The sequence below is a fragment of the Anolis carolinensis genome, chromosome 1 (assembly GCF_035594765.1).
Source record: "Anolis carolinensis isolate JA03-04 chromosome 1, rAnoCar3.1.pri, whole genome shotgun sequence".
Classification (NCBI taxonomy): domain Eukaryota; kingdom Metazoa; phylum Chordata; class Lepidosauria; order Squamata; family Dactyloidae; genus Anolis; species Anolis carolinensis.
In genome coordinates, this window is record NC_085841.1 from 322,847,802 (window position 1) to 322,874,400 (window position 26,599).

General features: G+C 37.5%; 1 protein-coding gene across 3 annotated transcripts in view; it reads right to left on the minus strand.

Moving 5' to 3' along the window:
• Positions 1 to 26,599, minus strand: part of prkd1 (protein kinase D1) — a 150,373-nt gene that overhangs the window by 16,321 nt on the left and 107,453 nt on the right. For all 3 annotated transcript variants that reach the window (XM_008102943.3, XM_008102936.3, XM_062968232.1), the window contains exons 6-16: positions 25,415 to 25,438; positions 20,599 to 20,806; positions 19,541 to 19,618; positions 11,630 to 11,831; positions 10,107 to 10,230; positions 7,944 to 8,021; positions 6,935 to 7,214; positions 5,606 to 5,658; positions 4,693 to 4,765; positions 3,074 to 3,180; positions 404 to 565 (exon numbers count right to left, since the gene is read on the minus strand). In XM_008102943.3, coding sequence (XP_008101150.1) covers positions 404 to 565; positions 3,074 to 3,180; positions 4,693 to 4,765; positions 5,606 to 5,658; positions 6,935 to 7,214; positions 7,944 to 8,021; positions 10,107 to 10,230; positions 11,630 to 11,831; positions 19,541 to 19,618; positions 20,599 to 20,806; positions 25,415 to 25,438 — 1,389 coding nt within the window. The remainder of the gene's footprint in view (positions 1 to 403; positions 566 to 3,073; positions 3,181 to 4,692; positions 4,766 to 5,605; positions 5,659 to 6,934; positions 7,215 to 7,943; positions 8,022 to 10,106; positions 10,231 to 11,629; positions 11,832 to 19,540; positions 19,619 to 20,598; positions 20,807 to 25,414; positions 25,439 to 26,599) is intronic.

Genomic DNA, 26,599 nt, shown 5'->3' on the forward strand with positions numbered 1-26,599 from the left:
TATCCAACATAAACAGGCCAGCAGAACATTGGATAAATGAATATGTTGGATAATAAGGAGGAATCAAGGAAAATCCTATTAAACATCAAATTACATTATGATTTTACAAATTAAGCACCAAAACATCAAGTTTTACAACAAATTTGACAGAAAAAGCAGTTCAATACACAGCAATGTTATGTAGTAATTACTGTATTTATGAATTTAGCACCCAAACATCACAATGTATTGAAAAGATTGACTACAAAAACATAATACTTAAAGGCAGACTGCTTTGGATAATCCAGAATGTTGGATAAGTGAATGTTAGATAAGTGAGACTCTACTGTATTTTAATTTATAGAAGTGAATCTTTTTGAAGGGAAAGAAATATAACAACTGATATCCCTTAATGGGCTCTTACCTGTGTAATTAAAAACTTGGTTATTCGCTCTGGCAACCTTCCTTTTTCACTTGACAAGATCATTTCCAACATATCTCCATGGAGCTTCTCCATAACAACAAACACTCTTTCTGGTGTCTCAAACATGCATTCCAGATTTACAACCCCCAGATGATGCAGATTCTGTTATCAAAGATAAACACTATGTGAATGAGCTGTATTTGTCTAGATCCAATGTCAAGGCTCAGGAAAATTGGGTCAATCTCTTTAGCATCAGCATTCAATCTCTTTAGCATTAGCATAGTTATGAATAAAAGTACAAGGGATAATCTACTATGTAAAGTGAAACCGCCAGGACAGCACAAACAAGCTGTCAAAATTTTTCTCTGCCAACAATAACATTTTAAGGGTGTATATAGAACAGATAATTTGCCCTAATCAATTTATTTTCAGAGCGGAACAACAGAACCAGTTCTGAAGGAGTTGTCATATTAGTCTGTTGCAACCTACAAGGTCATGTGGTACCTTTAAGACTACCAGGTTCATTATAGCATTAGCTTTTGTGGGGTATAGTTCACAGGTTCATGCCACAATGCAGGGATTCTCAACCTGACATTCATGGACTCATAAACCTTAAAAGGGTATTTTGGGGTACAAAATTGGGTACAAAACCAATATTTTTTATTCCACGTCTTTCCCTTTCTGTTAATGTTTCCTGTCAGAGTGAGTGTTAAGGTAACAATTTAGTCTTTTCATATTTCTATTGTAATTTCTTTTGTTCCAAACTAGTCCCTGTGAAGGTACTCATTTCTTTCCAGATAATTTTTATTCTGCAAAATGATAAAAAGAATATAGCTGTAGAACTCAAACCAAGATTATGAAAATACAAAGCAAGGCTAATACAGTGAAATATAGTAAAAAATTATATGGAGTTCAAACCAAACATAACATGAAACACTAGTTAAAATAAACAATAGAGATTCCAGTAGCAAGGACGTAAAAGGCCTGGAAGACAAAGTAGTCTTAAGTAATGACCCAACAGAAACAATGTTAGTGGCAGGCATATTTTTGTAAAGGCAGCATCCTTTTATTTATTTTTAATGGTGAAACTCACCAGGCCACTGCAATAACAGGGCTTTCTGCAACATATATGCAAAGACTAAAAAAATATTACAATTCACTGTAATCACTAGAAATCTCACCAAGCTCCTCATTTTTTATTTCATTATCTTTAACAACTTTCCTGCTGTTAATGGAATAGAGTTTAAGATCACTGAAAGGGGGTCTTCTCCACCCCAGTCTAAAAGATTTCCAATGCAATAAGAAAAATTATCTTATTTATCTTATTGCATTGGAACGTGAATTCCTTTCCTTCATCATTTCTGAAGATCTTTTCCAGTCTAAAGGAGAAAATCTTTAAGGGATAATTAGGCTAATTAGGCTAGATCCCTATATCCCTGGATCTGATCTCAGATTATCTTCTTATCCCAGATTATCTGGCAGTGTAGACCAGACATGGACAAACTTTGGCCCTCCAGATATTTTGGATTTCCAACTCCCACAATTGGACCAAAAAGACTAATGTAGCACCTCGCCTTTGAAAGTAGAGGGGGTTAATGCTTCTTTTAGTTTCTCCTGGGACAGATTAGGTTCTTGCTCTTCATCACTCTACTCAGAGAAGGGACTGGTACCTTTTTTGATAAGAGTTGAGTTTTCACATTGATCTGTCAATAAGTCAAACCAAGTTTTTGGGGTTGATTTTTTTCTACCATTTCTAGACTTACACATGCATATATAAGGCAAATGTTTGCAAACATTTTCATAGGAATAAAATCAGATTTTTAAAAAGTTATTTGTCCCTAAAGGGTTAAGAATCACTGTTATAGTATATCTGCTAATCTTATAGGCTCAACATGAATTGTTTTGCTGTTTTATAGGAGTTCTGTTTTATATCTTCATCTTGCTCCCAACTTTCTAGACCCTGGAATCTCAGGCTCAAACCTTGCATGCTTTTTCTTAAGTTGTGCTTAATTCTTTAAAGAATGCTGCACTATCCCAGGATTCTGATTAGAGTTGCAGCCAGCCACGCAGTGCACTCCTACAGTAAACTCCCTTTCAACCTAACAATATTCTCTCTCTCTATTCCAAACAGTTAGAATTCCATGGTCATAGGGAATACTCAGTCCTTACCGGTCCCTTCCCTAATATCTTTCCCTTCTAAGTATTTGTTTTTCTTTGATGGTGTTGTTTTGGCTCCATAAATAGCAGCACTTAAGACAATGACTTTGATATGATGTAAAATTTAAAATTGCAGCTTTAATTCATTTCATAGTTTAAAGAAAATATGGCTTATGCTTTCTTTTTTGCTACAGATGAAAGGACAGGTAAGAAAATCCCTTAATACTCACTGATTCGCCATCAGAACAATAATTGCTTAGATTATCTACAAAGTGCATTTGCTGCAAAACACGTCAATTAATAAATTATTAGCACTTTGTTTCAATTTGTCTGTATTTGAAGCAGTGTAGAAATTATTTGAAAAGGAGACATTACTGGGGACTTTATCTAGAAAATCCAAAGAATAATTAGTTACATAGATTTCTACTGCTGAAACCTGTTCTCAGTAAGTTTTATTGCCCTGCTCTAAATTAAATACATACAGGATATAATTGGTAATTAAATAAAAGATACCTGTAAAATTGCAACCTCATTACGAAGTTGGCTTTCTTGCTTAGTTGGAAATCTCAGTTTGTCAATGATTTTAATTGCTACATCTCTTCCCGTTTTGCGATGTTTTCCTGCATGATGAAAAATATGCCAATTAACATGATCAACTCTGAGAAGTATCACCTTTCTAAAACCCTATTTTTCCTGTTACATTAAAATCTCATTGTCAAGGTCACCTTACAATGAAGATTGTTGTAAGACATTCAAGCTTTTTCCCTCTTTAATTTCATGATATTTTTCACGGAGCAAAAAGCAGTAGAGGAGAATTTTAGAAGTAAAATTACACAAGGGCAGAAGTTTAAACCATGCTTTTCACACACATTCCTCCTTCCCATACACAGTGTAACATGTCAGCAACTCTTTTGAGAACTGTATGTAGTCTGCCCTATAAATGTGGTATGTAATTCAGACAATAAATAGCTGTTCTTCATAATGGAAACTACCTTGCATGCAAACTTCCATTAGCAGTTAATGTAAAGGAAAATAAGAAAGAATTTAAGGCTCACTATCTAATAAACCCTAAATGTGTTACTGATGAAATGCAATAACTGTAGTATACACTTCTTTGATCCAACTCTTCACTTCAGATCCACAGTCTCTTGTTCACTCATGGACCTCTAGTAAGATGCACACTATCATTGTTAGGACTAACGCTTGCTATAAGGTACACACTCTACATTGGACTAACATTCAAACATTTTGCGTGTTGCACTTCCATTGGCCCATAACACCCCTTCATTACACATCTCATACTCTTTCGGTAATTGGCTAATAAATGTAAACATTACATCACTTGTCCAAATAGCAGTTCCCATGAGAATTGATCTTGGATCCCAGTTCTACATCCTTTATACTATGGCAGATCCTAGGCATAGGATACTGACACTGGGGCTAAAAACAGACTGAAATGAATCTAGATAATCAGCCTTAACCAGGAACCATTAGAGTTGGGAAGCAACTATTTGCTCTAGTAATTTGCTCAAAAGTAGAAGATTGGAGTCCATAGTAATTAAGTATTCCCAGGTCCAGGGAAGTCTTTTTTTAAAAAAGGCTTACCACCACCTGTATTAGCAGTGTCAAGATCCTGTTTTGTAAAAAGGCATTAATCCCTTCCCTTACCCACTCAGCCAGTCTTCATCTGGCCTGTTTAATTAGCAAAGATGGGCAGTGTCTAGCACACATGTGGTAACTCTCAACTTTCCAAGGATTCTATCTACATCTTCAGGTTGCAAAACCCAAAAAGTATCTATCAACACTGAAGAATTAGGGACCAAGGTTTAATCCACTGGAACTGTGTCTATTCTGGTATCTAGTCAGTGCAAGTTAAAGCGATTTTATCTGTGAAATGATGGGAAAAATTCTTATCTTGGGTCTGTTCATCCACTTTAACAAAACTATGATTTAGCAAAACATTTAAATATGACCGGTTAATGAATGACTTTGTGACAGATAGTAATATTTTGCTCCCTGTCTTTACATAAGAGATTAAAATATCTTTGCATGTCTTTCATTGAGAGAAAAAAAACTATCACTGGGTTCTAAATTCCCTTCTCCCCCATTTTCATATCTATGATTCACCTTACCTCCATAAACAATTCCAAACTGTCCTGATCCCAGCACCTCATCCGGAAAGATTTGGTACACTGTACTGATATCCTACAGGTGTAAATATAAACAGCCCTTTAACCATAAGATATGGAAGTGAAGCTGAGAAATGAATTGTTTTGCTGAAGCAAAATAGGTGAAGAAATTGATTTGACAGAAATGATGCTAAGTGTCAGAGTCTGGATTATGTCTATGCAGGAGCTATGTAGGTGTCACAGCTACTCGTTAGAATCTGCCCGAGTTACGGAATATCTTATAATAGGTGCTGATTTTTTACTGGAAAAGTATATTGTAAGTGTTTGTGTACTCAAAGGCAGTGGCAATCTTGGGATGTAACGAAGCTTCTGGAAATACATATCAAATGTCCTGTATCTATCAAGGACTCTGCAAGGCCTCGTGTTCGCCCTCCACATTGAAAAATCTATGGGTTTATGATGGGACAAGGCTGATTCTGTGCTGTACACAGTGAAAGTTCTGATGAGGCTTATAGACTCCAACCATGTTCACTGACCTCATCAGGGTGCACTAAAGCAATGGAAGTTCCTAGCTCATTTTGAATACTCTCAAAACTTAATAAAATTAGGAATGTCAAATTGAAATTGAACAAACTTACAAATAAATACATTTAAGTGGCTATCTTCATGAGTGCAGCCATGAAGTTTCACAGAGTACTAGAACTATGGAGTACTATGGAGCAACCATGAAGTCAGCTATAAATTGCCTCTTGGATTTTAGCCTGTTAAAAAAATCTAAATGGGTTATTTTCTCATTCTTTTTTTGTCCTTCAGTAAGGAAAGTGAGTAGTGAGACATCCTCTGAAACTTTTCCAAACAGATCAATGGCTTTGCAAACTGCACTGTTATGTCTGGCACCAACACTCAGAACACTTACCACATTTTCTTGGACCTGACAATTTGATACTGAAATACTGATGGATATATTTCCTAGAAGAAAAAGTACAGTAATTATTGTGTGTCTCTGTCTCTCTCTTTCTTACTCACTCTGACATACACATACAGTAGTGTATTTGGGGAATCATGAAACAATAGTCATCTAGTTCATAACATAGAGATTGTTGGTTTAAAATGGTTTCACATGATTGCTGTTTCTCTTCCACATTGATTTTTACAGTTGTCTCAGCCTGTTCTGTAAGATAGTTAAGCTTATGAACAGAACAAATATATATTTTATCTTCCTGCTCACAGACCTGGAAAACCTGATATTGATATTAAAAGAGTATGTTTTGTTAACATCACAGTACTACCCATGATATACATTTCAACACAAGAAAACTGATAAAATAAATTTACATTAAACATAATGTAGTTCAATGATGAAGGTCTTTTATAGAGTTCTTCACCTTTTCCTTAACCAACTCCATGCATTAGTTATAAATACAGTAAGTTAAGAATAATATTCCAACATTACAACTAAAATCCTACCTTGAGTGCCATTTACAATAATGTCCATAACAGCAGATATAGGTTATATATAAAGTATACTGAAGTTTACTGAATAAAGCGTAACAACCTATCCAATCCCAGATTTATTGCCTAGGTTCCTATAACAAACTTTCCTTAAAGCCCAGAGTGCTTTACTAAACATAAGAAAATACACTAGTACAAAAGGCTGTGGGAGGCTAGGGGTCACATTAACCTCTCACCAATTTGATTTGATTTGATTTGTTTTGTTTGTTTTGGTAACTGTGGCTAAAATTCACCTTCTGCTCATTTCCTGTTTTAGCAAAAGCCCCTGCTAAACCTAAAATGGCTATCCCTTGTCCTTTTGTATTTCAGTCAAAAATGGTTTTCAAAAGGTGTGTGTGTGTGGGGGGGGGGGGGTGACTGTCCTTGAGAGCACAAAGATGGTCTTGGTGGATCACATATACCTTGTAGGATGTCCTTTGTACACCCCCTTTTCTAAAGCAAACAATATATACCAGTAAAGAGTTATTAACCTATTTATTTCAACATTCACCAATGTCAATATGAAGAATACAGACTGACAAAACATTTCAAATGCACCTTATTGTTTTGCATAGAATACTATTTTAACCACCTAGACTGTCATATCTTCACTGCTAGAATAGAGGGACAACGCTTAACAGATGTTTTCAACTGCTGTACAGTCTTTCTGCAAGCCACCTCCATGGACCACACCAACAGGTTATTTTGAGACCTTCTACACCAGTTTATTCTAAAATAGGAAAAGTGAACATACTGTGCAAGTTTGGTCCTGAACCAGTGGATGCACCTTTGGGGATAACAGGCATGAGAGCATGCTGGATGGCCATTTCCCACGATCTTGCTACATCCAGGCCACAACCACTTGCCAAAATACCGTTGTTAGATGAAACACTTGGCGGGTTTTCCACATTTTCCCCAACATAGTAGACTACATTTGCTGTGGTTATTTCAAAGCAGTGGTGATTTGCTTCCTGTGGTAATAAATCGAAGGTTTTTGCAGGTTCCAGGGATAAAATTTCAGACAATGGAATTTCCTGAGAAGAAGAATAATTGCCATTATTTCCATGTGCAAAAAATATTTAAGCTTCTTATTTTATTATTTTCATTATTATATTCTGTATCTAAACATTTGACCCAAGCAGAGAACAATATGGGTGCTACGACCTACATAAACCTCCACCTCTGCCTTTGAGCTTGCTATAGGACATCTTCAGTAATATCTGTATATAATGACAACATTTGTGTTCCCTCTCAAATTCTTGGTTTCCCTTGGACCCTGGCAGGAACCATGCCATTGATTAGGAGCTTAATTTAAATAGCAAAATGGATTTCCTGGCTAGCAGAAGAAGCCATATGGATAATTTTGGATGTCTGTTTTACCACATTTTTGATAAAATTATATTGGACCACAAGGCAGTTTAGGTCTGTTCAGGAACTAATATAGTTTTGTCATGAGGAGAGCTTTTGGGGTTCATGGTGTGTTTGTGAGGAGGGCAGGGATGTTAAGTGAATCTGACTCAAGAACAAGCCAAACTATGCCCTATCACAAGCCATGAAGAGAGGCAGGTAACCAATAAAATATCATCATCATCATTTTCCAATTTATTAAAACAACAACTTGACTCAATTCCAAGACAATCAAATATAAAAAAGTGGTGGGTGTGATGCAGAACCTATCCATATTTGTTAAGGTAAACTGTCAGAATATTTCAGTTATTGTATATATCAAAATATTCATAAAAGTAAAACCTAAGCTATTTTACCTTGTAGTATTTGCTTCCAGTATCATTCTGAAAAAGTGTAATACATTTGCTGTCCAATCTCCAATAATGCCGTTTCCTCTGCATTGAAATAAAAAACAATGTAATCCACTGTAACAGCATTTTATGAGACATCAAATGAAATAAAATGAAACAAGACCATGTAATCTGATGAAAACTGAAATTAATGATAAAGAACAATAACTGATTTGAAATCCACAAGTGTTTCATACTTTAAGCTTTCCAAAAATCAACATATTTTTATCATCTGCTAGCTTGGGCATCCGCCATTTCCCGGGTTATTTGAAAAAGTCAATATTTTAATTGTACAAAATGAATAAGGTTTGGGTGAGCTACAACTCACATAATGCCAGGTTAAACCCAAGAAATTCCATCAATACTTAAATTTTGTTATGTTGAGCAAGTTTGCTCTCTAGTATGTTCAGTTGCTGATCAATTCCTCTGTTGTATGTATAGGAAGGGGTTAAGGGAGAGGCAGTGGACAGGGTCATGCAAATTCCACACCAATGGAGAGAGTAAGGAACACTGGGAAGATCCAGGATGAAATTGTCCCCGTATGATGCCAAGGTAATGTCAGAAGACCTTTTCTCACACATCCTGTGCCCTATGGCATCTCTTAAGTGACCAAGAAACATTAAAATATTCTCAGGTAGCTGCGTGTGGTGTAGGAATTAATGGGGTCTCAGAATAGTTGCCTTGTGTGACAAGCTAGTGAATATCAGATGGCAAGAAGGTATTTCAGGTACTAGATGAACTTGGTGTGTATTTAGAACAAAAATCCCACTCTCTGTATCAGGATATCCAGTAAGTGCCTGAATGTATTACACTTAATAGAGATATTTTTATATACTATTTGCCCCACCATCATAACCCAAAATATCACAGGATTATATAATTTATTGAATCTTCTTTATTCAATGCTTTATTTGGGTATTTCAAAATGGGTAAATCTAAATGTATGAGGAACAGAGTGTGCTAGCTTTGCTTCTGCCCCCTCCCTCCCAATAGAGGCTATGCGTAAAGAGAGAGTCTGAAAAGGAGGAATCTCTGTTTAACATAGAAGTTCTCCACATGATCAAGGATCATGAAAAAAATCAGATTTTAACATAACATGGAGAGACTCTTTAAACAGAAGAAGTTGCTCTCTTCAGACAACTATTCATTACATGTGACAACAGAAGAGAGCTCAATTTATAATACATGCTGAATTATACTCCTTATTCAACAGATATTAAGAATAGTCAATATCACTTCACTAAAAAGGTAAAGGTTTCCCTTAACGTTAAGTCCAGTCATGTCTGACTCTGGGGGTTGGTGCTCATCTCCATTGCTAAGCCGAAGAGCCGGCGTTGTCCGTAGACACCTCCAAGGTCATGTGGCCGGCATGACTGCATGGAGCGCTGTTACCTTCCCGCCAGAGCGGTACCTATTGATCTACTCACATTGGCATGTTTTTGAACTGCTAGGTTGGCAGGAGCTGGAGCTAACAGTGGCCGCTCACGCCGCTCCCGGGGTTTGAACCTGGGACCTTTCAGTCTCCAGCTCAGTGCTTTAACGCACTTCGCCACCGGGGCTCACTTCACTACACCTTACTTTATAAGACTTGTACATTTGTACACATTCTATATGTATCACATTAAAATCATTTTCCTAGTGCATTTTCCTAATTCTAATATAAGAAAAATGATACAATAAAGCTGTTCCGAACATCTCTGATACCATTATGGATACATTTTCATTGGGTTTTATAGAACTTTTTCACTTCATATTCTGTGATATGCCTAATGTACATCTGAATTTCTCCCTATATTTTCAATTTTTTTGACAAGGGAAGTAGGTTTTTTTTTTAAAAAAAAAAACTGAATTCAAACTGTGCTTGTTGAATATTTCAATGTTAGAGTTAGAAAGAGCAAGCAGATATTAGTGCCTTTTACATTAAAAAATCACTTCTCCTCATCAGGTTACTCAGATTTGTAGATCTACTCAACATTGTGTAAGCAACCCCCAGCCTTTGTGCTTGAAGACTTCTGCAACTGTTTGTAAATTAAAACATTCCTTAAAAAATCAAGAGAAAGAGAGAGCAATAGCAGCTCCTAGAAACACACTACCAGTGAAATTTACTTCTTTGCTCAGCCTCTTTCTTACCAGAGTGTCTTTGCTTGTGTAGTGAACCACCCATCCCTCTTTCATTACTGCACTGCTTCTCCTTTTTGTGTGTTTGACAGATTGTACCACTCTCATTAATGGGATGTTGTTACTTGTTGAAGGGCTTTTAAGAAAACAATAAAGGGAAGCAAGAGATTATTTTAACAAACATTCAAAACAAATCCTTCCATAGACATATTAGCGGTGTATGGATTGTACGCCAAGGTTTTCTTTTATGGGTGGAATGCCTCCTTCCCTCCATCCAGCTCACCATGTCCAGTGGCAGTGTAAGGGGGAGATCCAAAATAAAGTGGACTCACCACTGAGCTGTTGCATTTGCAGAATTGCAGCTCCCAGCCATGAATGCGGGTCAAAGGAAAATGGGATTTACCCCTGAGCTTCAGAGGTGTGGGTAGCTGAATTGGCCCGATCCCTTGTCCACGCTATCAATGGAAACATCTCTGTCTCACCACCAGCAAGCAGCTCTCTGGTGACATCATACCAGAGCACCCAACCACATGACCAGGAATGTGATGTCACTGGTGGTGACGCAACCGTGGCAATGATCCCAATGCTTCATCAGGGCATATATAGAGTGATTTAACCCAGATTAATCCAGTAAGTGTCAACACGGCCCAATTCTCCTTTCCCTGTAAAGTGGCAGGCGGTTGTACTAGATGGTCCAAGTGGTCTCTTCCAACTCTATTATTCTACGATTCACCTTGCTAAAAAATTGCACAACTTCCATTATGTCTAAGCCCAGCTGCCAAAAAAAGCCCCCCCTCCATCCCAGCTGTCAGTGCTATTGCTTTTATAAAGAGAGAACAGTTAAGGATAGCTCCATTATGCAAATACCCAGCAGCTGAAAATAGGGCCTTCCTCCATCACAATTGCCACTGATATGGCGTCAGTAAGACAGAGAAGAAGAGACACACACAGCTTCATTGTGCTTAATCTCAGCAGCTGAAGAAAGATCCTCCAGCTATCTCAATTGCCACTGCTGTAGCCTTGAAGAGAAAGAACAGCAGCCAGCATCTACTGCACTTAACTCCTTCCCCCATTGCTATCCTATTTTCCTTATGTTGTGCATTTTTAAGATTGTAAGTATGAAAGAACTGTCAAAATTGTAAACCACAACATGTGGTTGGCTTTTGCTTGTTTGTTTAAAACTGATCAAATTTTCTACAAGAGTATTTTATGCACGATTTTTGTTGTGCAAGATAGATGAATTTCATGTAGAAAACACATAGATATCTGGAAACAGTGTTTTTTGTGCAAAAGCCCAAATTTTCACAAAAATAAAATCTACTTCTTTGCAGAATAATTTCCTGAAACAATTCTGGATATTGAACGACTGGGAAAAAATTGCAGAATTCTCATCACTGTATTATTCTTCAAAATTTAATTCCTGAGTGTCCGGAAACCAATTGTTCATCTAGGAAACAAATGTTTCCTACTTCACAGTGTTCTTCTGAGGTTGAAATTGAAGGGACCACCCATATACTCAGTAAGCTAAAACTCACCTAATCATTCTGTTACTCTCATCATGATCCAGATCACCATCTTGCATTTCTCCATTGTCATTCTGGCTCATGATAGACATCTCTGCATCGTGGGCCATAGACTCTTCCATTTCATCTAATAGCCCACTGTTTCTTTCACTGTCATTATCATCACTTCCCTCTTCCATAACCACATCAGACTCTGCACCAGGGCTAAGCAGATCTAAAAAATGTTAAAATTAAATAATTTTGAAAGTCTGAGAAACCGATCCAATATTCACTTTGACATAAAGCCAAGTTTAGTTCTTTGAGTGAAATGCAATTTTAAAGAAGCAACTATGTTGCAATTTTCATCTCTGTTCCTCTTCTCTGAAGCCATTCTGTCAATTTCCAAATAGTAAAACTTTATTACGGTCCATAGACCCACAGCTGTTGAATAAATAGCATACAGGAATTTACAAATCCCTCATAACTGGGTAAATAAACAATGCAGACACATACTACACAGTCACAGGTAATACCCTGATCAGAAACTAGGCTCTTTCTCAGTCTTGCTGCCACTGCACTTTGCCACCATGAAGGTCACCCCGTGGTGCTTGTCTTCCAAAAGATGTCTGACCCTCTCTTGTAGGGAATGGTTGGACAATTGGGTCAGAATTGGGTGTAAGAATTGGCCACCTTGGGCTGAGTAATAGAGACATTGTAACAAGATGTGTTCTAATGATTCTATTTCATTTCCACTGCACAGGCATAATCTTTGGGAGCAGGGGATGCCAGATAGTCTGCCATTTAGCAGCTCTGATGGAAATACATTTAGTCTCACTTTTGTGAAGAGTCTACGGTAATTAGATACTGTGAGACTGTTAGGATATTCACATAACTTGAATGGCTCAGTGTATGGTAAGTTCAAGGATCTAAGGGAACATGATGAATCTGAGTGGGCTCTGAGCTCTCCCACGTCAATGTCCCTCATCCGTTGCTTCAATGATTCCTGTACCATTTTGAAACCAAGATGCAGCAAAAGGGACGCTGATAGACCAATTGAGGTCACTTTCCGTTTGGCCCTCCTTGCCCAAAAGGGGTTGAGTGGTTTCCGATGGGATAAAATGTGATAAGCCTGTTCCCAATTTGAATACAATTGTTTTCAGCCATAGATTCATTTTCAGATTCCAGGCCTTTGTGCTTAGTGGGCATTCACCCGTTTCTAGTAACAGGACCATGTTAGGAATGCAGTACGGCACGTTTAACAGGTCTCTTATAAGCCTGTTATCCACCAAAGATTGTTCTTAATTTGCAAATAACTCCTCAGTTCTTCCAACAGCATAGTGGGGTGTAATAGTGAGAGTCCTTTCCTACAACACTGATAAAAGTCATGGTTTGAATAAGAGAGAATACTCGGTTTCAACAATCTGTGTGGTTGTGAGTCTTCAAGTTGACTCTCACTCTTAATTATCCCATCAGAGTATTCTATCGGCAAAATTTTATTTAGAGGAGGTTTGCCTTTGCCTTTCTCTTAAGCTGAAAGAGTATGACTTCAGCAGTTCATCTTTTCATTCTAAGATATCTCTGAGTAGTTCACTCAAAACTGAAAATACATCAAGACTTGTGTATGTTGTGGGTAGGGTTGTGCATTTGTATGAAATTACCATTTCTGTTTGTTCCATTCGTATGGCTCCATTTCTGTTTCCATCCGCCGCTGACAGAAATGGGCACCTATACAAATGGGCTTTTCTGTCCAAGGTCCAAAAAAAAAAATCAGGCCTTAGGCGGCAAAGCGCCACACCCTGCAAGCCGGGCCTATGACCAATCCCCCCAAACCCCTACTAGGTCTTATTTTTTGGGGAGGTCTTATTTTAGGGGAAACATAGTATGTGCTTGTGAAGAATTTTGCTTTAGCTCTTAACATATTTGTACATACCAGAAGGTTACAATGGACAAACATACCACAGTTAATAAAGTCACTGACAAAGAAGCTTCTTTTTACGAAATCTTTTTGTGGCTTCTCAGCCTTCACCTTTTTCTCCTTGATTGAATTGTGAAGAAGCAATTGAAAAACAACCTTTCAGTGTAATGTTTCTGCAGTAAGCAATGTATTAAAGCATGAACTGGTAAAGAATGGGATTCTACTGTAGCCTATCCTATTGTAGCTATGTGTAACTGCTTACAAAAGATACATTAAACAACAACTGCTTCTAAAATCCCTTACTGAGCTCATCCAAACAACAGAACAGATAAAATAGGGAGCAGAGAAGTCTACATGAGTAATTATATCCAACATGTGTTTTTAAAAAAGCATAGATTCTAAAATTTGGTGACCTAAATGGAAATTTTAAGAAAAGTAGAGGCTTGTAAAGGAGAGTCACCCCTGAATGCATTTTAGAAGAAGCATTCAAATGGTCTCTAGAAATTTCAAAATGCTTTTGTTCACTTATGTAAGGTTTAACCAACATGACTGTTTCATGTCACATCTGCATTTTTGAATAAGAAGTTGAACTTCTGATCTTTTTTTGAGATTCAGGTACCTATCTTATTTATTTTCATCTTATTTATGCAGCTGACACCAAATTTTCTGTTAAAGAAATAATACTCAGGAAAAGATTTACTGCATTAAATGAGATATACCTATTCAGTACTGGAAAACCATAGTTTCTATATGGAATGCATATCGGCTAGAGAGTAGAAAAAAGTAAATGGATATATACTTTAAAAAAACTTTTTAAACAAAATATTATAACACTGAGGGGGCATGCTTAGATTATTGCAAAATAATGGGGGCTATCCTTGAAAAGCTTTCAGACACTCCAAATAAATTCCAGAATCTGCTTGGAAGACCTAATTACATAAACCATGGAAAAACTCTGCTACTTTCCAATTCATTACTGGTTTATTTTACAATGTTCATTCTGGTCTTCAAACCTGGCTTGGGGAACTATGATAAATCTTTTTTATTTTCTCATCAATGTGTTTTACTTGCATGTTGATGAAAAAATAAAAAAAGATTTATTCATTCAAAGGTATCATGTATTACAAATATTATTAATTTGCCAAACCCTATTTTATTGTTTGTTTCTAACATTTTATGTGATACTTATTTAAACATTCACAACTAACACCCAAACCATGGTAGGGCCATTTGTGCCTGATGGTGGCTTCCAATTCAGTTTTGGCATGGAAGTGCAAACATGATTTTATGATTCAGATATAATGGCATACTGTGGTTTGTTGCATATAAGGAAATCAGGAACAAAATTGTAATATGTAAGAAGAGCAGAGAGAAAAGAAAATGAATTGCTGTGATCAGTAACAATGTGAAACATCACAAATCATGCTTACAACTAACCCTCCATCCACCCACACTTTTCCTTTGCTTTTCAACCCTAATCCAGATGGGGAGGATGGAGTAGTGAAATGCCAGAATCCATCAAAAGCATCCTCTTCATCCAGATTCATTATAGCCTGACAAAGTGTCTGAATAATAACCCCCCCCCCCCAGCTCGCCCGCTCAAGGAATCCTCCTGTAATTGACCTGTGTATACGCTTGTTGTTTACATCAGTAGTTGTATTCATTGCTGGTCACAGGGCACAGCTGTTATGCCTTAGCTCCCAATTTCCTGGCCTTGTGGAATTTCAGCCAACAAAATACGGCCTTAATTCTGGGCTTAAACTGGCAGATTTTTAGTAATCAAATATCATACTGTAATATGGACTTCAAAACACTTTCTCCTCACCCTTCTTAAAATAGTTTTTTCTAAGCATCAGAAGTGCATCTAGAACATTAGGGCTGAATGTGTCACAGTGTTTCCTTCCATTCCTTATCCAGAAATAACATCACATGGAGAGGAATACAGCCAATTTTCTCATTTCATTTCTATCAGCCGATATACATTTTGTGCCAAAAGGAAATTGTTAAGTCTTTCCCTAATGATGCTTACTTATTATATATTTATAAGACAGTAATCTTTCTTTCCCTCCTTTGAAATGAACTTCCAATAAACACTGCTGTAATCCTTGGATGGATGCTCAGTGTAACAAACAATTCTTGTGAGTTTCCTGAGAGGCACTTCCCCAAAGTAGGGCTTTGGCAGTCATAACAACTACCAAAGAGAAGAAAAATGATTTTTCCTTCTCATATTCACATGTTTGAGTGAGACTGGTTTTCCATAAAGGGCTAGTTCTACACACGCAAGACGACAAGTTGAGTTCAGTGATACCATCACTGAAAAGACAACACTGAAAACTTCAAAAACAACTGTCTACTGAGTTTTCCACAATATGTTCATCAGGGACACAAAAATTGTGTTTTAGAGGTCTCAAAGGACAAGAGAATCCAGGGGTCCCCAGTGCATTCCCAGCATCATTTAAAATCAACAGCCCTTCACAAATTTATTTCCCAAGAACCACTGTGAATTTTGGGCCTGGCATACAATTACACATTGTGTCAATAAACAATGACAGGGACTGTTATTACACCTCATCCTACTTTGTAGCGGTTAGGATCATGGTTGCTGATGCTTCCATTGCTGCTTTGCAAGTATAAACTTGTAAATGTATACAGTTATCTTTTTATTTATATATATAATGTTTATTTATTTTCATTCATTCAAATATACATACATTGCAAGTGTTTGTTGCATACAGTGCAATACTTTCATCTATTAGTCTTTCATAATCATTTCTCAGACAATATATTTTCAATAAGGGGTCACCGTCTTCTATTTGAATAGTACATATAAAATATTATATGTTCCAAATTTATATCTGTTTCCTCCCTGCCTTCAGTCTATTAGCTTCCTCTATGTACATTTTTAAATTAATTTTACATTGAAATGTTGGATCATTGGTTGCCATTCATTAACAAAGTTCTCTAAAGGTTCTCCTCTTAAGTGCATCATTATTTTGTCCATCATCAGCAACTCTATAATACATTGTTCCAGTTCTGCTAAGGGAGGTATCTCTGAGGGTTTCCAATATCTAGTGTATACTATCCGAGCTGCCACTGTCACGTAAAACAAAATTCATATTTCCTTTCCAATTCTTCTTCAGGCATATTCAAAAGGTACATTTGTGGTGTCATTTTAAAATTTGTATTTAATATTTTTTCTAGATGTACATGAATCTGTTTCCAATAGCTGTTTACTTTGTTGCATGACCACCACAGGTGGTGAAATGTGCCTTTTTCTTTCCCACATTTCCAGCATTTATCGGTGCAATTGTACATCTTCGCCAATCTCTCTGGAGGGAGATACCACCGCAAATGCATTTTGTAAATGTTTTCTTTTAGGTTTTGACATGCCGTGTACTTCATTCTTCTATTCCATGTTTTTTCCCATTGGGCCATTTTTATCTCTTGGCTGATGTTTTGAGCCCATATAACCATTGAGTTCTTTACTATTTCCTCTTCTTTGTGCCAAGTCAGTAGGTTTTTGTATATATAAGATATAAATCCTTTTTGTTTCTGGAACATCGCCACATCAAACCATGTTTTTGCAGTCTGGAAACCTGAGGTTTTGAGTTGTTCTTTAAATTTCTCACGCAGTTGTCTATATAAAAGCCAATTACATTTAAGGCCTCAGTTCAGTTCTTCTAGGGATTTCATTTCTGAGTTTTCCAAATTGGTATGGACCAATTCCCTGTAAGTTAACCATTTCCCTTGTAAGATGTTCTCCCTTTTGTAGTGTGCCTCATGTGGGGACATCCACTCTGGTGTCTTTGTATATATTCTTTTTTTGTATCTGTTCCAGGTGTTTTGAATTGGTCTTCATATGTAATGATCATTAAATATGTCTGTTGGTTTGGCCTTTTGTATATCTAAATATGCATGCCACCCAAAAGGGAGATTTATACCTTCTAAATCTAATAGCTCATTGTCTTCTAGGGTCACCCATTCTTTAATCCAGTCCAAACAGCATGCATGAAAATAGAGTTGTAAATTTGGAAGGGATAAGCTGCCACTTGTTTTATCATCATTAAGTATTTTCATTTTTACTCTTGGTTTTTTTCCCAGCCCAAATAAATTTTGAGATGTCTTTTTGCCAAATTTTGATGATTTTTTCGTTGTTAATAATTGGTATGTTTTGAAACAAAAATAACATTTTTGGCAGTGTTTTCATTTTGATAGATGATATTGTTTGTCCCATTCTGCTAATTCTTTCTTTATCTCTCTCCACACCTTTTCATAATTATTTTTGAATAATTCTGAATTTTTCTTTGTAATGTATATTCCTAGGTATTTGGCTTTCTGTACAATATTATATTCTGTGTTTTCTTTTAGTTCTTGTTTTTCCGATTCTGTGAGATTCTTTGTTAAAAATTGACTTTTCTCTTTATTTACCTTTAACCCAGCTAATTCTGAGAAGTTTGTTAGGATATTGATTAATTCTTTCTTTGAGTCATTGGGGTTTTCCAGAGTCAGAACAATATCATTGGCGAAGGTGCGAATCTTGTATTCTTTTCCTGCTGCCCGAACACCTTTTATCTCCTTTTTTCCATTTATTTGTTTTATAAGCATCTCTATGCACATAATAAACAGGAGTGGCGACAGTGGACAACCTTGCCTGGTGCCACATCTTATTCTGATTCTTTGTGTTTTCTCTCCATTGATTATTAACTGTGCATATTGATCTTTGTATATAGTTCTTATTGTTTTTATATATTGGTCTCTCCTATCATGTGCTTGCAGAGCTTCCATCATAAAATCCCAGCTTAAGCTGTCAAATGCTTCTTCTATGTTTAAAAAGAGTATCGCTAATTTCCTGCTGGGATGTTTATCAAATAATTCTTTTTTATCTGCTATATGATATAGGCATATGTTCCTCTTTCTGTGTCTAAACACAAGAAGCAGCCACCAACGTATAACAAAAAGAAACATAAAATAACTTCCTCGTGTTTGAAACCAATGGTCTTGTTTTCCACCCATTAAGTATATTTTCTCATATTTTAAAGTATGGCACTGAGAGTTCGTTCTCAATTAATATTTTAAAGTTTAAGTCTTGGTTGCCTGAGTAGGCAACATCTACACCATTGATTCCCAAAGTGGGCACTACCGCCCCCCAGTGGGTGCTGGAGCAATCTAGGGGGCGGTGATGGCACCTATTAGGACACGGGGGTGGGGCCAGGGGAGGGGCGGTGCTTCTTCCCTAGAGCCCGAGACAGGGCTGAGAAACTATAACTCTCCTGAGGCTCTTGTTGGAACACAGAGGGCGGAGCTAGGGAATGAGGCAGGGCCTCCTTCCAAGAGCCCGAGACAGGGCTGAGCCCCTATACCTCTCCTGAGAGGCCTTTTAGGATAGGACTAAAGGGCGTGGCTAGGGGTGGGGCGGGGCCTCTTCCCAAGAGCCTGAAACAGGGCTGAGAATCTATACCTCTCCTGAGGCGCTTGTTGGGACACAGAGGGCAGAGCTAGGGAAGGGGGTGGGGCCTCCTTCCAAGAGCGCGAGACAGGGCTGAGCCTCTGTATACCTCCCCTGCGGTGCTTGTTAGAACACGGGGCGGGTATTGAGGCCCCGCCCCCTCCTCTAGCCTCGCCCCATATCCTGGTAGGCACCACAGGACAGGGATAGAAGCTCAGCCCTGCCCAAAGCTCATAACTCTGCCTATCCCAGTCCTGGCCGCCCATTTGTGGCCCCGCCCACCTCCCCCTCCCCGCCCTGCTTCTTGGACTAGGGGAGAGGCTCAGCCCCGCCCTCTTGAGCAGGAGCCACACCCCCTCTAAGCCACGCCCCCTTTCCAGGGGGTACTGAGTAATATTTTTTCTGGAAAGGGGGCGGTAGGTCAAATAAGTTTGGGAACCACTGATCTAAACCATGTATTTCCTCTCTCTTTTAAATCTGATGGCACATGACTTTAAAATAAATCCCAATCTTTTCTATGTACCTTCTCTTCCTTCAAAAGGATTTTAGAACAGAGATTGCTACAATCTTCAATGTAACTTACCTCCATTAATGGCCACTTCCCCGAGGCAATTATTTGGCACTTTAGGTGCACAGCGTTTGTGACAGTTGAACCTGCAATCTGATTAAAAAGAAATTCTGTAACTTTTTCTCATTTACATAATATCACACCTCTGACAAGGTGCGATATCACCTCTTACATAAGAACAAGGAAACCACAACTAGCTGTTGGTCCCAAAGTCAGGATAATAAACATGGCTTGAACCTAGTTTTGAGAATAATACTACAGTTTTCGATTTCAATGTGAAGACTCATCCAGATAGCATCAAACTGAGGTAGACATTAAAACTTCAAAAAAAGTCAGATACAAAATGGCTGGCACTGCACATACACACAGTTCCATCTTTGCACTGTAAATGTGTTCATTGCTAAAAGCTGTATTTTTCAGATGTATCATTCTGAGCCAACATTCCAAATTCTGTGCTGTTTCCCACACATCTGCAGAAAGGCAACAGCTTAAATTTAACAGCAAAAAACAAAACATTGTCTAAACAAGGTTCTTGGGATTAGGAGCTTGCATAGGCATTTTTGCTGTAGGGGGGCATATTTCATCTTATCCACATTGGATAAAGAAATGGAATGTAAGGAATGAGGACCTGGTCTTAATTATTCTCTTTGATGGCCAGCTTTCCTGCCAATGGTGGCCATACTCCCAATTACAATATGTCTGTGGAATGTACATAGTTCTTATTTCCTGCATTCTATGACTCTGCATAGATTTACAAAAGTGGAAAAAATATATTGCATTTTCATTTACTTAAAAAGGGAATATAAAGAAGTATGCTTCCAGTTTCTAACTCTTGTGGCTGCTGTTTGTGTTAGATGAATGCATGGTTAAGATGTATAGTGGGGGATTCCAAAGCACATGTGATACAGAAGCATGCCCATAGGTTGAATCATCAGTGTCTTGCATTACAATATCTCATTCCACACATAGCAGAAGAAAAAAAATCAAATCTGTTAATTTTTTTTAAAAAAACTATTGTTGATATTCTTAAAAGTCAGCTAATGGAGTTTAAGCTAATTCTTAAATAGGGTTACCTTTGCACTGTACACCCTGTCTAAAAAGTCCTTTGAGTAGCTTCTTACAGTACTGGCAAACTGTTGGCCGTGTATATGAATGGATCACAAATGTATGAGGCACTTTAACCTTGGACAGCAAAATCTTGTCGAGCTGAATAGGGCGCCCAATGTAAGACTGTGAATTAGATCGCTTCTCTCTCCCAAATGCCTCAGGTGGTGATTTTTGCTACAATACAACAAAGTGGAGACAGGCACATAGAATATTTTAGTATGCATCATCTTCAATAAAAGTAAATACAAAACTACTATAGTCAAAAAGTTGACTGGTGATCCTAGTATTTAATGTTATACAGGTCACCAATGAAACACCATATGACCTTCAAAAGAGCAGCTCAATATACCCTCTTCATGGCATGATAGTTTTGCATCAAAAATTAAACATACAAAAAACATATGGTGCGCAGCAGCAGATGAGATATCAGAACCAAAGAGAAAATCTACAATTTAAAGACAGAAATGCATCACCTGACTTACCAGGCCATGGGCGTTGTGGTGTGGGGCACCCTCTGACCCGTCATAGCACTGGCAGGGGGCTTCTCCTTCCCAGGGGTCCCCTGCACAACAGGAAATTTTCCCACTGCCTGGACTCCTGGCCAGGCAGAGGCAGGTCCAGCCCGGCCAGGCCTGCTGTGGGCTGTCCCGAGCAGCCCCTTTTTAGTCCGCATTACGGGCTGAAGCAGGCATTGGGCCTGCTTTTCCTTTTCCCATCCCCCTTTTTGTGGCATGTGGCATGGACCCTGGATCTGGCTTGCTTACTCCCCCCCCCCATTGGTAGGAGGGGGGAGTATCTGGTGCTCTCCTGGGGTGCAGTGGTATCGCTGGCCTGGTATGGTTCCAGTAGCACTCCAGCTTGGTTAACGGCATTGGGCAGCAGCGGGCAGCTCGATCCATGATCCAGGACCCATGCATGGCAGCCAACCCTTGTTTCTGTAACCAATAAACGAGTTGTGGCCTATTTTATACCCAAAGCATTCATGTGTCAGTGTTATTCTTGGTTCTCCCACTATGGAGGTGTGTTGCCCATACACACGCAACTGTGTCTGGATCAGTATACATAAGTGTTTTTTAGTACTTTGAGACTGAGGGAAAGATCTTGGTAGCATAAGCTTTCATAGACTACGTCTACGTCATTAGGTGTATTATCTCAGTTAGTTTCAAAAGTGCTAAAAGAACAGCTGAGAGAAAGCAAAATCTCCAATTTGGTTTTCAAAACATATTCAACTTATTTTAGGACTATAGAATATGTAAAGAAGCTAAGAATACTTAAAATTGTAGCTTGTAATGAAAGGAAAGCTATATTGTCAAATAAAGTATAGTTTTATTCCTAATATATTGCTTCTGGGTAGTTGGAGATTTATGTCTGTAGCTTCAATACTGTGTCACTTTAAAATAGTGGGAGAAACAAGGAAGCAGTGTTGGTCAATCATAAGGAGCACTCCCTTAACACAGTTTGACTGATAAAACATGATGTCCTTGTTTAGTTGGGCAGCAGGTTTTTCACCCAAATATAATACATGGGTTATAGTGAGCTTTTTTTAACAGAAGCATTACCTTTTCTCAAAAAAGGAAAAAAATGTTTCTTGAAATAGAAATGTGTAATTCTTCCATTGTTTCCCTCAATTTATTTATTTTATTACATCACTTCTACCCCGCCCTTCTCACCCATCAGGGGACTCAGGGCAGCTTACAATATAAACATACACATCAAAAAACAGTTTACATCAGATTTAAAAATCCATCGAGATTAAAAATTACAATAAAATTAAGAGTATACATTAAAAATACATAATTATACATTTAAATATACATTTAAGGCGCTTTTCATGTCCAGGTGGGGTCTGTCAGTGCAAATCATTCTGAAGAGGATAAAAGGAAGGGCCTGCTTGAATCATTTATTTTTGTCATTTGTCCAACTAACGTAGGGCCCTTCCAGACAGGCCCAAAATGTAGGGCCTGTCTCGCTTTTTACCTGAGGCATCCAAACAATGTCTCAGGTAAAAGCAAATTAATACAGAGTAAATTGGGTTTTCCCAGTTTATTCCACATTAATTAAATACCTCTAAAGATCTGGACCTTAAGTTAAGGTCCGGGTCCTTAAAGGCGAGGACCCTGTGTGGACTGACACCAGTAGTTTTAACCTGTTTCCTCTCGGTTTTAGCATAGTGTAAAAGGGCCCTCACTCGACCAATTTGCTTTGTCCCCTTTGGGTTAAAAAATTAAGGGGCCCGTTAACTTTTCTCACTAAGACTGGAAAAACATCTGTGCAGCAATTATGAATTGAAAGTTCCATAGCACTTGCTACCCTCTTGGGTTCCTACTTCTGATTTTAATATTCTGTAGTGTTCACTTTTCTAAACAAAAACATGAAAACAAAGATAACAGCAGAGCCCATTGTAATCCAATTTGGCCTTAGTAGGATGCTTGCTGAGACAGGTGAATGCTGCTTTAAACAGCATGCTTTAAACATGTAAACACCTACAGATGCATGCATTTTAATCGACTCATTTAACCAATTGGAACAAAACAAGCTAGCTCAGGTTTCTTTCACTGTGGTGACAGCCCTACAATGAAACTTTTGTTCAGAACAGATTTTAAATGTTGAAACAAATGCAGGACAAAATCTATTTTTTTTTTGGTCAGGAAATTAAATTATTTCTCATAGAAGTGTTTGTAAAACTGTAAAGCTGCTGTGCTGAACTCTTTCTTCTTTATGCAATTTGCTGGTTGCTGGTTAAAGAGAGTGAGATGTGAATTATTTTTTTCCGAGTAGCCAGCCAGGTTCCTGACTCAGGAAGCTTGGATACTTACCAGGAAACAATTGCTTAACTAGATTACACTATGGAAACTACAGAAGCCAGCAAACGCTCCAGGCAGTGAGCAAATATGTGCAAAAATTTCTTAACAAAAACATTACTTTAATACTCAACGACACTGTATTTCAACCCTCCCTAAATTGGTGCCCTCCAAATGTCCTTCCATCACCCCCAACCAGAATGGACTGTGGCTGCTGTATTTCAAACAAATTTTGCAAATGCAAAGATGATTGCAGATAAATGTTATGTGCCTTCAAGGCATTTGCGACTTATGCAACCATGACATAGTCTATGAAAGCTAATGCTACCGAGGTCTATCATGGAATTTTCTTGGCAAGATTTGTTCAGAAGGGCTTGCCTTTGCCTTTCTATGAGAAGAGAAGGCTGAGGAGACATGATAGCCATGTATAAATGTGTGAGGGGAAGTCATAGGTAGGAGGGAGCAAGCTTGTTTTCTGCTGCCCTGGAGAATAGGACATGGAACAATTGCTTCAAACTATAGGAAAGGAGATTCCATCTGAACATCAGGAAAAACTTCCTCACTGTGAGAGCTGTTTGGCAGTGGAACTCTCTCCCCTGGACTGTGGTGGAGGCTCCTTCTTTGGAGGCTTTTAAGCAGAGGCTGGATGGCCATCTGTCAGGGGTACTTTGAATGTGATTTTCCTGCTTCTTGGCAGGGGGTTGGACTGGATGGCCCATGAGGTCTCTTCCAACTCTATGATTCTATGATTCTATTTGAGAGTGAGTGATTTGCCTATGGTCACTCAGGGAGCTTCCACAGCCAAGCAGAGATTCAACCTTGGTCTCCAGAGTCATAATCCAAAGCTCAAACCACTACACCATGTTGTTTCCACTTGCAGATGCCTGTATATCATTATTTAAACTGCACAGCTCCTAGGATGCCTTAGTAAAAACCAATTCAATCCAAGCAATAACATTATTATATAGCTCAACGTATACTTGTGGGATTAAAAGAAATAAGGGAAACATTCTACTACTATCCTGGAAAAAAGTACTTCTTTAAGAAAAATCCACAATATGTTCAATAGCATTTTTGATGTTTCTTTCAATCAGGAAATCTCAATGTACTAATCAAGTTGTAGATGAATCTATAACAAAAATATCAAACTGATGGTATTCATATATCAAAAAACAGGTTCTTTTGCTGGGGAAAGAACTATTACAAATCAACCCTAGTTCCTCTCTAGAAATTGTGGCTATTTTCTTTTCACTTAGAACTTGCAAAACTGAGATATGACAGCCAGGAAAAAGCATTTTATGATCTCCACAAAAACACTCATGCTTTATAGACATATGAGGAAAGTACATTTTGTCCATAGTTTCTCCTGCAACTGACAACAATTATCCAGTGTTTTGTTCAGAGGTACTTTCTTACTCAATTATTGGAGATCATTTGAAATGGAGGGACTGAACATACGATTTACAAATGCAAAGCAATCAAACTCTGAACTGTTTCCACCCATACAATCATAAGGTTAGACAAATCATTTTAGATGTTTTATTCAGGATCAGATTTTATTCAGGATCAGACTTCTCTTGCATCTCACAAATCCTCAGGGGGCGGTAATAGGTTTTTGAACTATAGGGACAATGTACACGAAAAAAGACGCCAAAGCCTAGGAGTTTGATAAACCTACCTGCAAACTGAGAAAAGTATGTTCATCCATTTGAAAGCAACAGAAGCGTCTATATACACACATTCTCAAAAGACAATTGTCCCATGAAATAATGTGGCATAATGAAAAAGTAATGTTTTTTAATGTCCGAACATTTTAATTGGAAAATATTTAAAATCAAAACATATTAAAATTATTTCCATCTTCTTGGTATTAAAAACATGTGTGACACAACACTATACTTCTATATCAAATTCAGTGACATTTAGAATAGTTGGATTTTGGTTCAGAAAAAATGATGAAGAATTTAAAATTAGTACCTACCTCAAAGCTAGGGCTTGTAGGAATCTAGATCAGGCAGAAGTCATTCAGAATAGAAAGTAGAAAAGAAAATATGGATCAATATTAGTAAGCATAATAATAACAGCAATGTTCATATAATTGTGCACTGAAATGATTTATTTAAACATCAATTTGATTATTAATTGGTTGTGCAGAGCCGGCTTTTATGGCATTGCTGTATTTTTAACTTGATATGTTGAAATGGTGTTATACTTTTTCAACTGAATGATATTTTAAAAGACAGCTTATTTAATTATATTATCTTTTTATCCACAACTCTTTCTTTCTCCTGACTGGGTCCCGTGTCAGCAGAAAGGTAGGATATAATAAAATGATAAATACATAAACTATGCACATCTTTATTATCTCAATTACAGTAAATTAAAAGGTGATGAAAATCTGTAAAAGTTTGACCAGGACAAAACTATCTGTTTAAATTAAGATGGGATTATAATTCAAAGAATAGACGGGGAGAAAAGAGAAATTCACTTACATAAGTGCACTTACCCACCTCTGGATACTACCCAAATCTTAAGGTTAAATCATTAAAACAATATTCAACCATGTTACTGTTTGTGAATGCTTTCAAATAATTTCTGACTTATGGTGATTCTAAGAGGATTCTATCATAGGATTTTGAGTGGCTGAGAGTGTGCAAGTTGCCCATGGTCACCCAGTGAGTCATAGTCCAGCATTCAAACAACTATGGCCAACTATGCTGGCTAGGGAGCTCAAAAATTAAACATAAAAAACAGTTGACCAAATGTAACTTTTAATCTATAAGTAAGGTGTTTTTTTTTTCAGAATCCAGGAAAAATTTCACTTATCAAATAATGACTCACAAAACCCCTGGCTAACAAATGAAACTATTTCTTAGTAGAATATTTGACCATTCCCAAAGAAACAATAAGTAAATAATACATTGTTATTATTATTATTATTATTATTATTATTATTATTATTATTATTATTATTATTATTATTCACTTTATTTCTTCCCTGATTTTTTCCCCTTGGGAACAAAGGCAGCTAACCTGGCTTGCATTTCAACCACAAAGGATGTATTGTTAAATATGCATTCAAAGTGTACCATTTTTAAAGTAAGAATAATTTTTTGAATATATTCTTGACTGGTCTAAAATTTAAAAAAAATACAGAAACAATTAA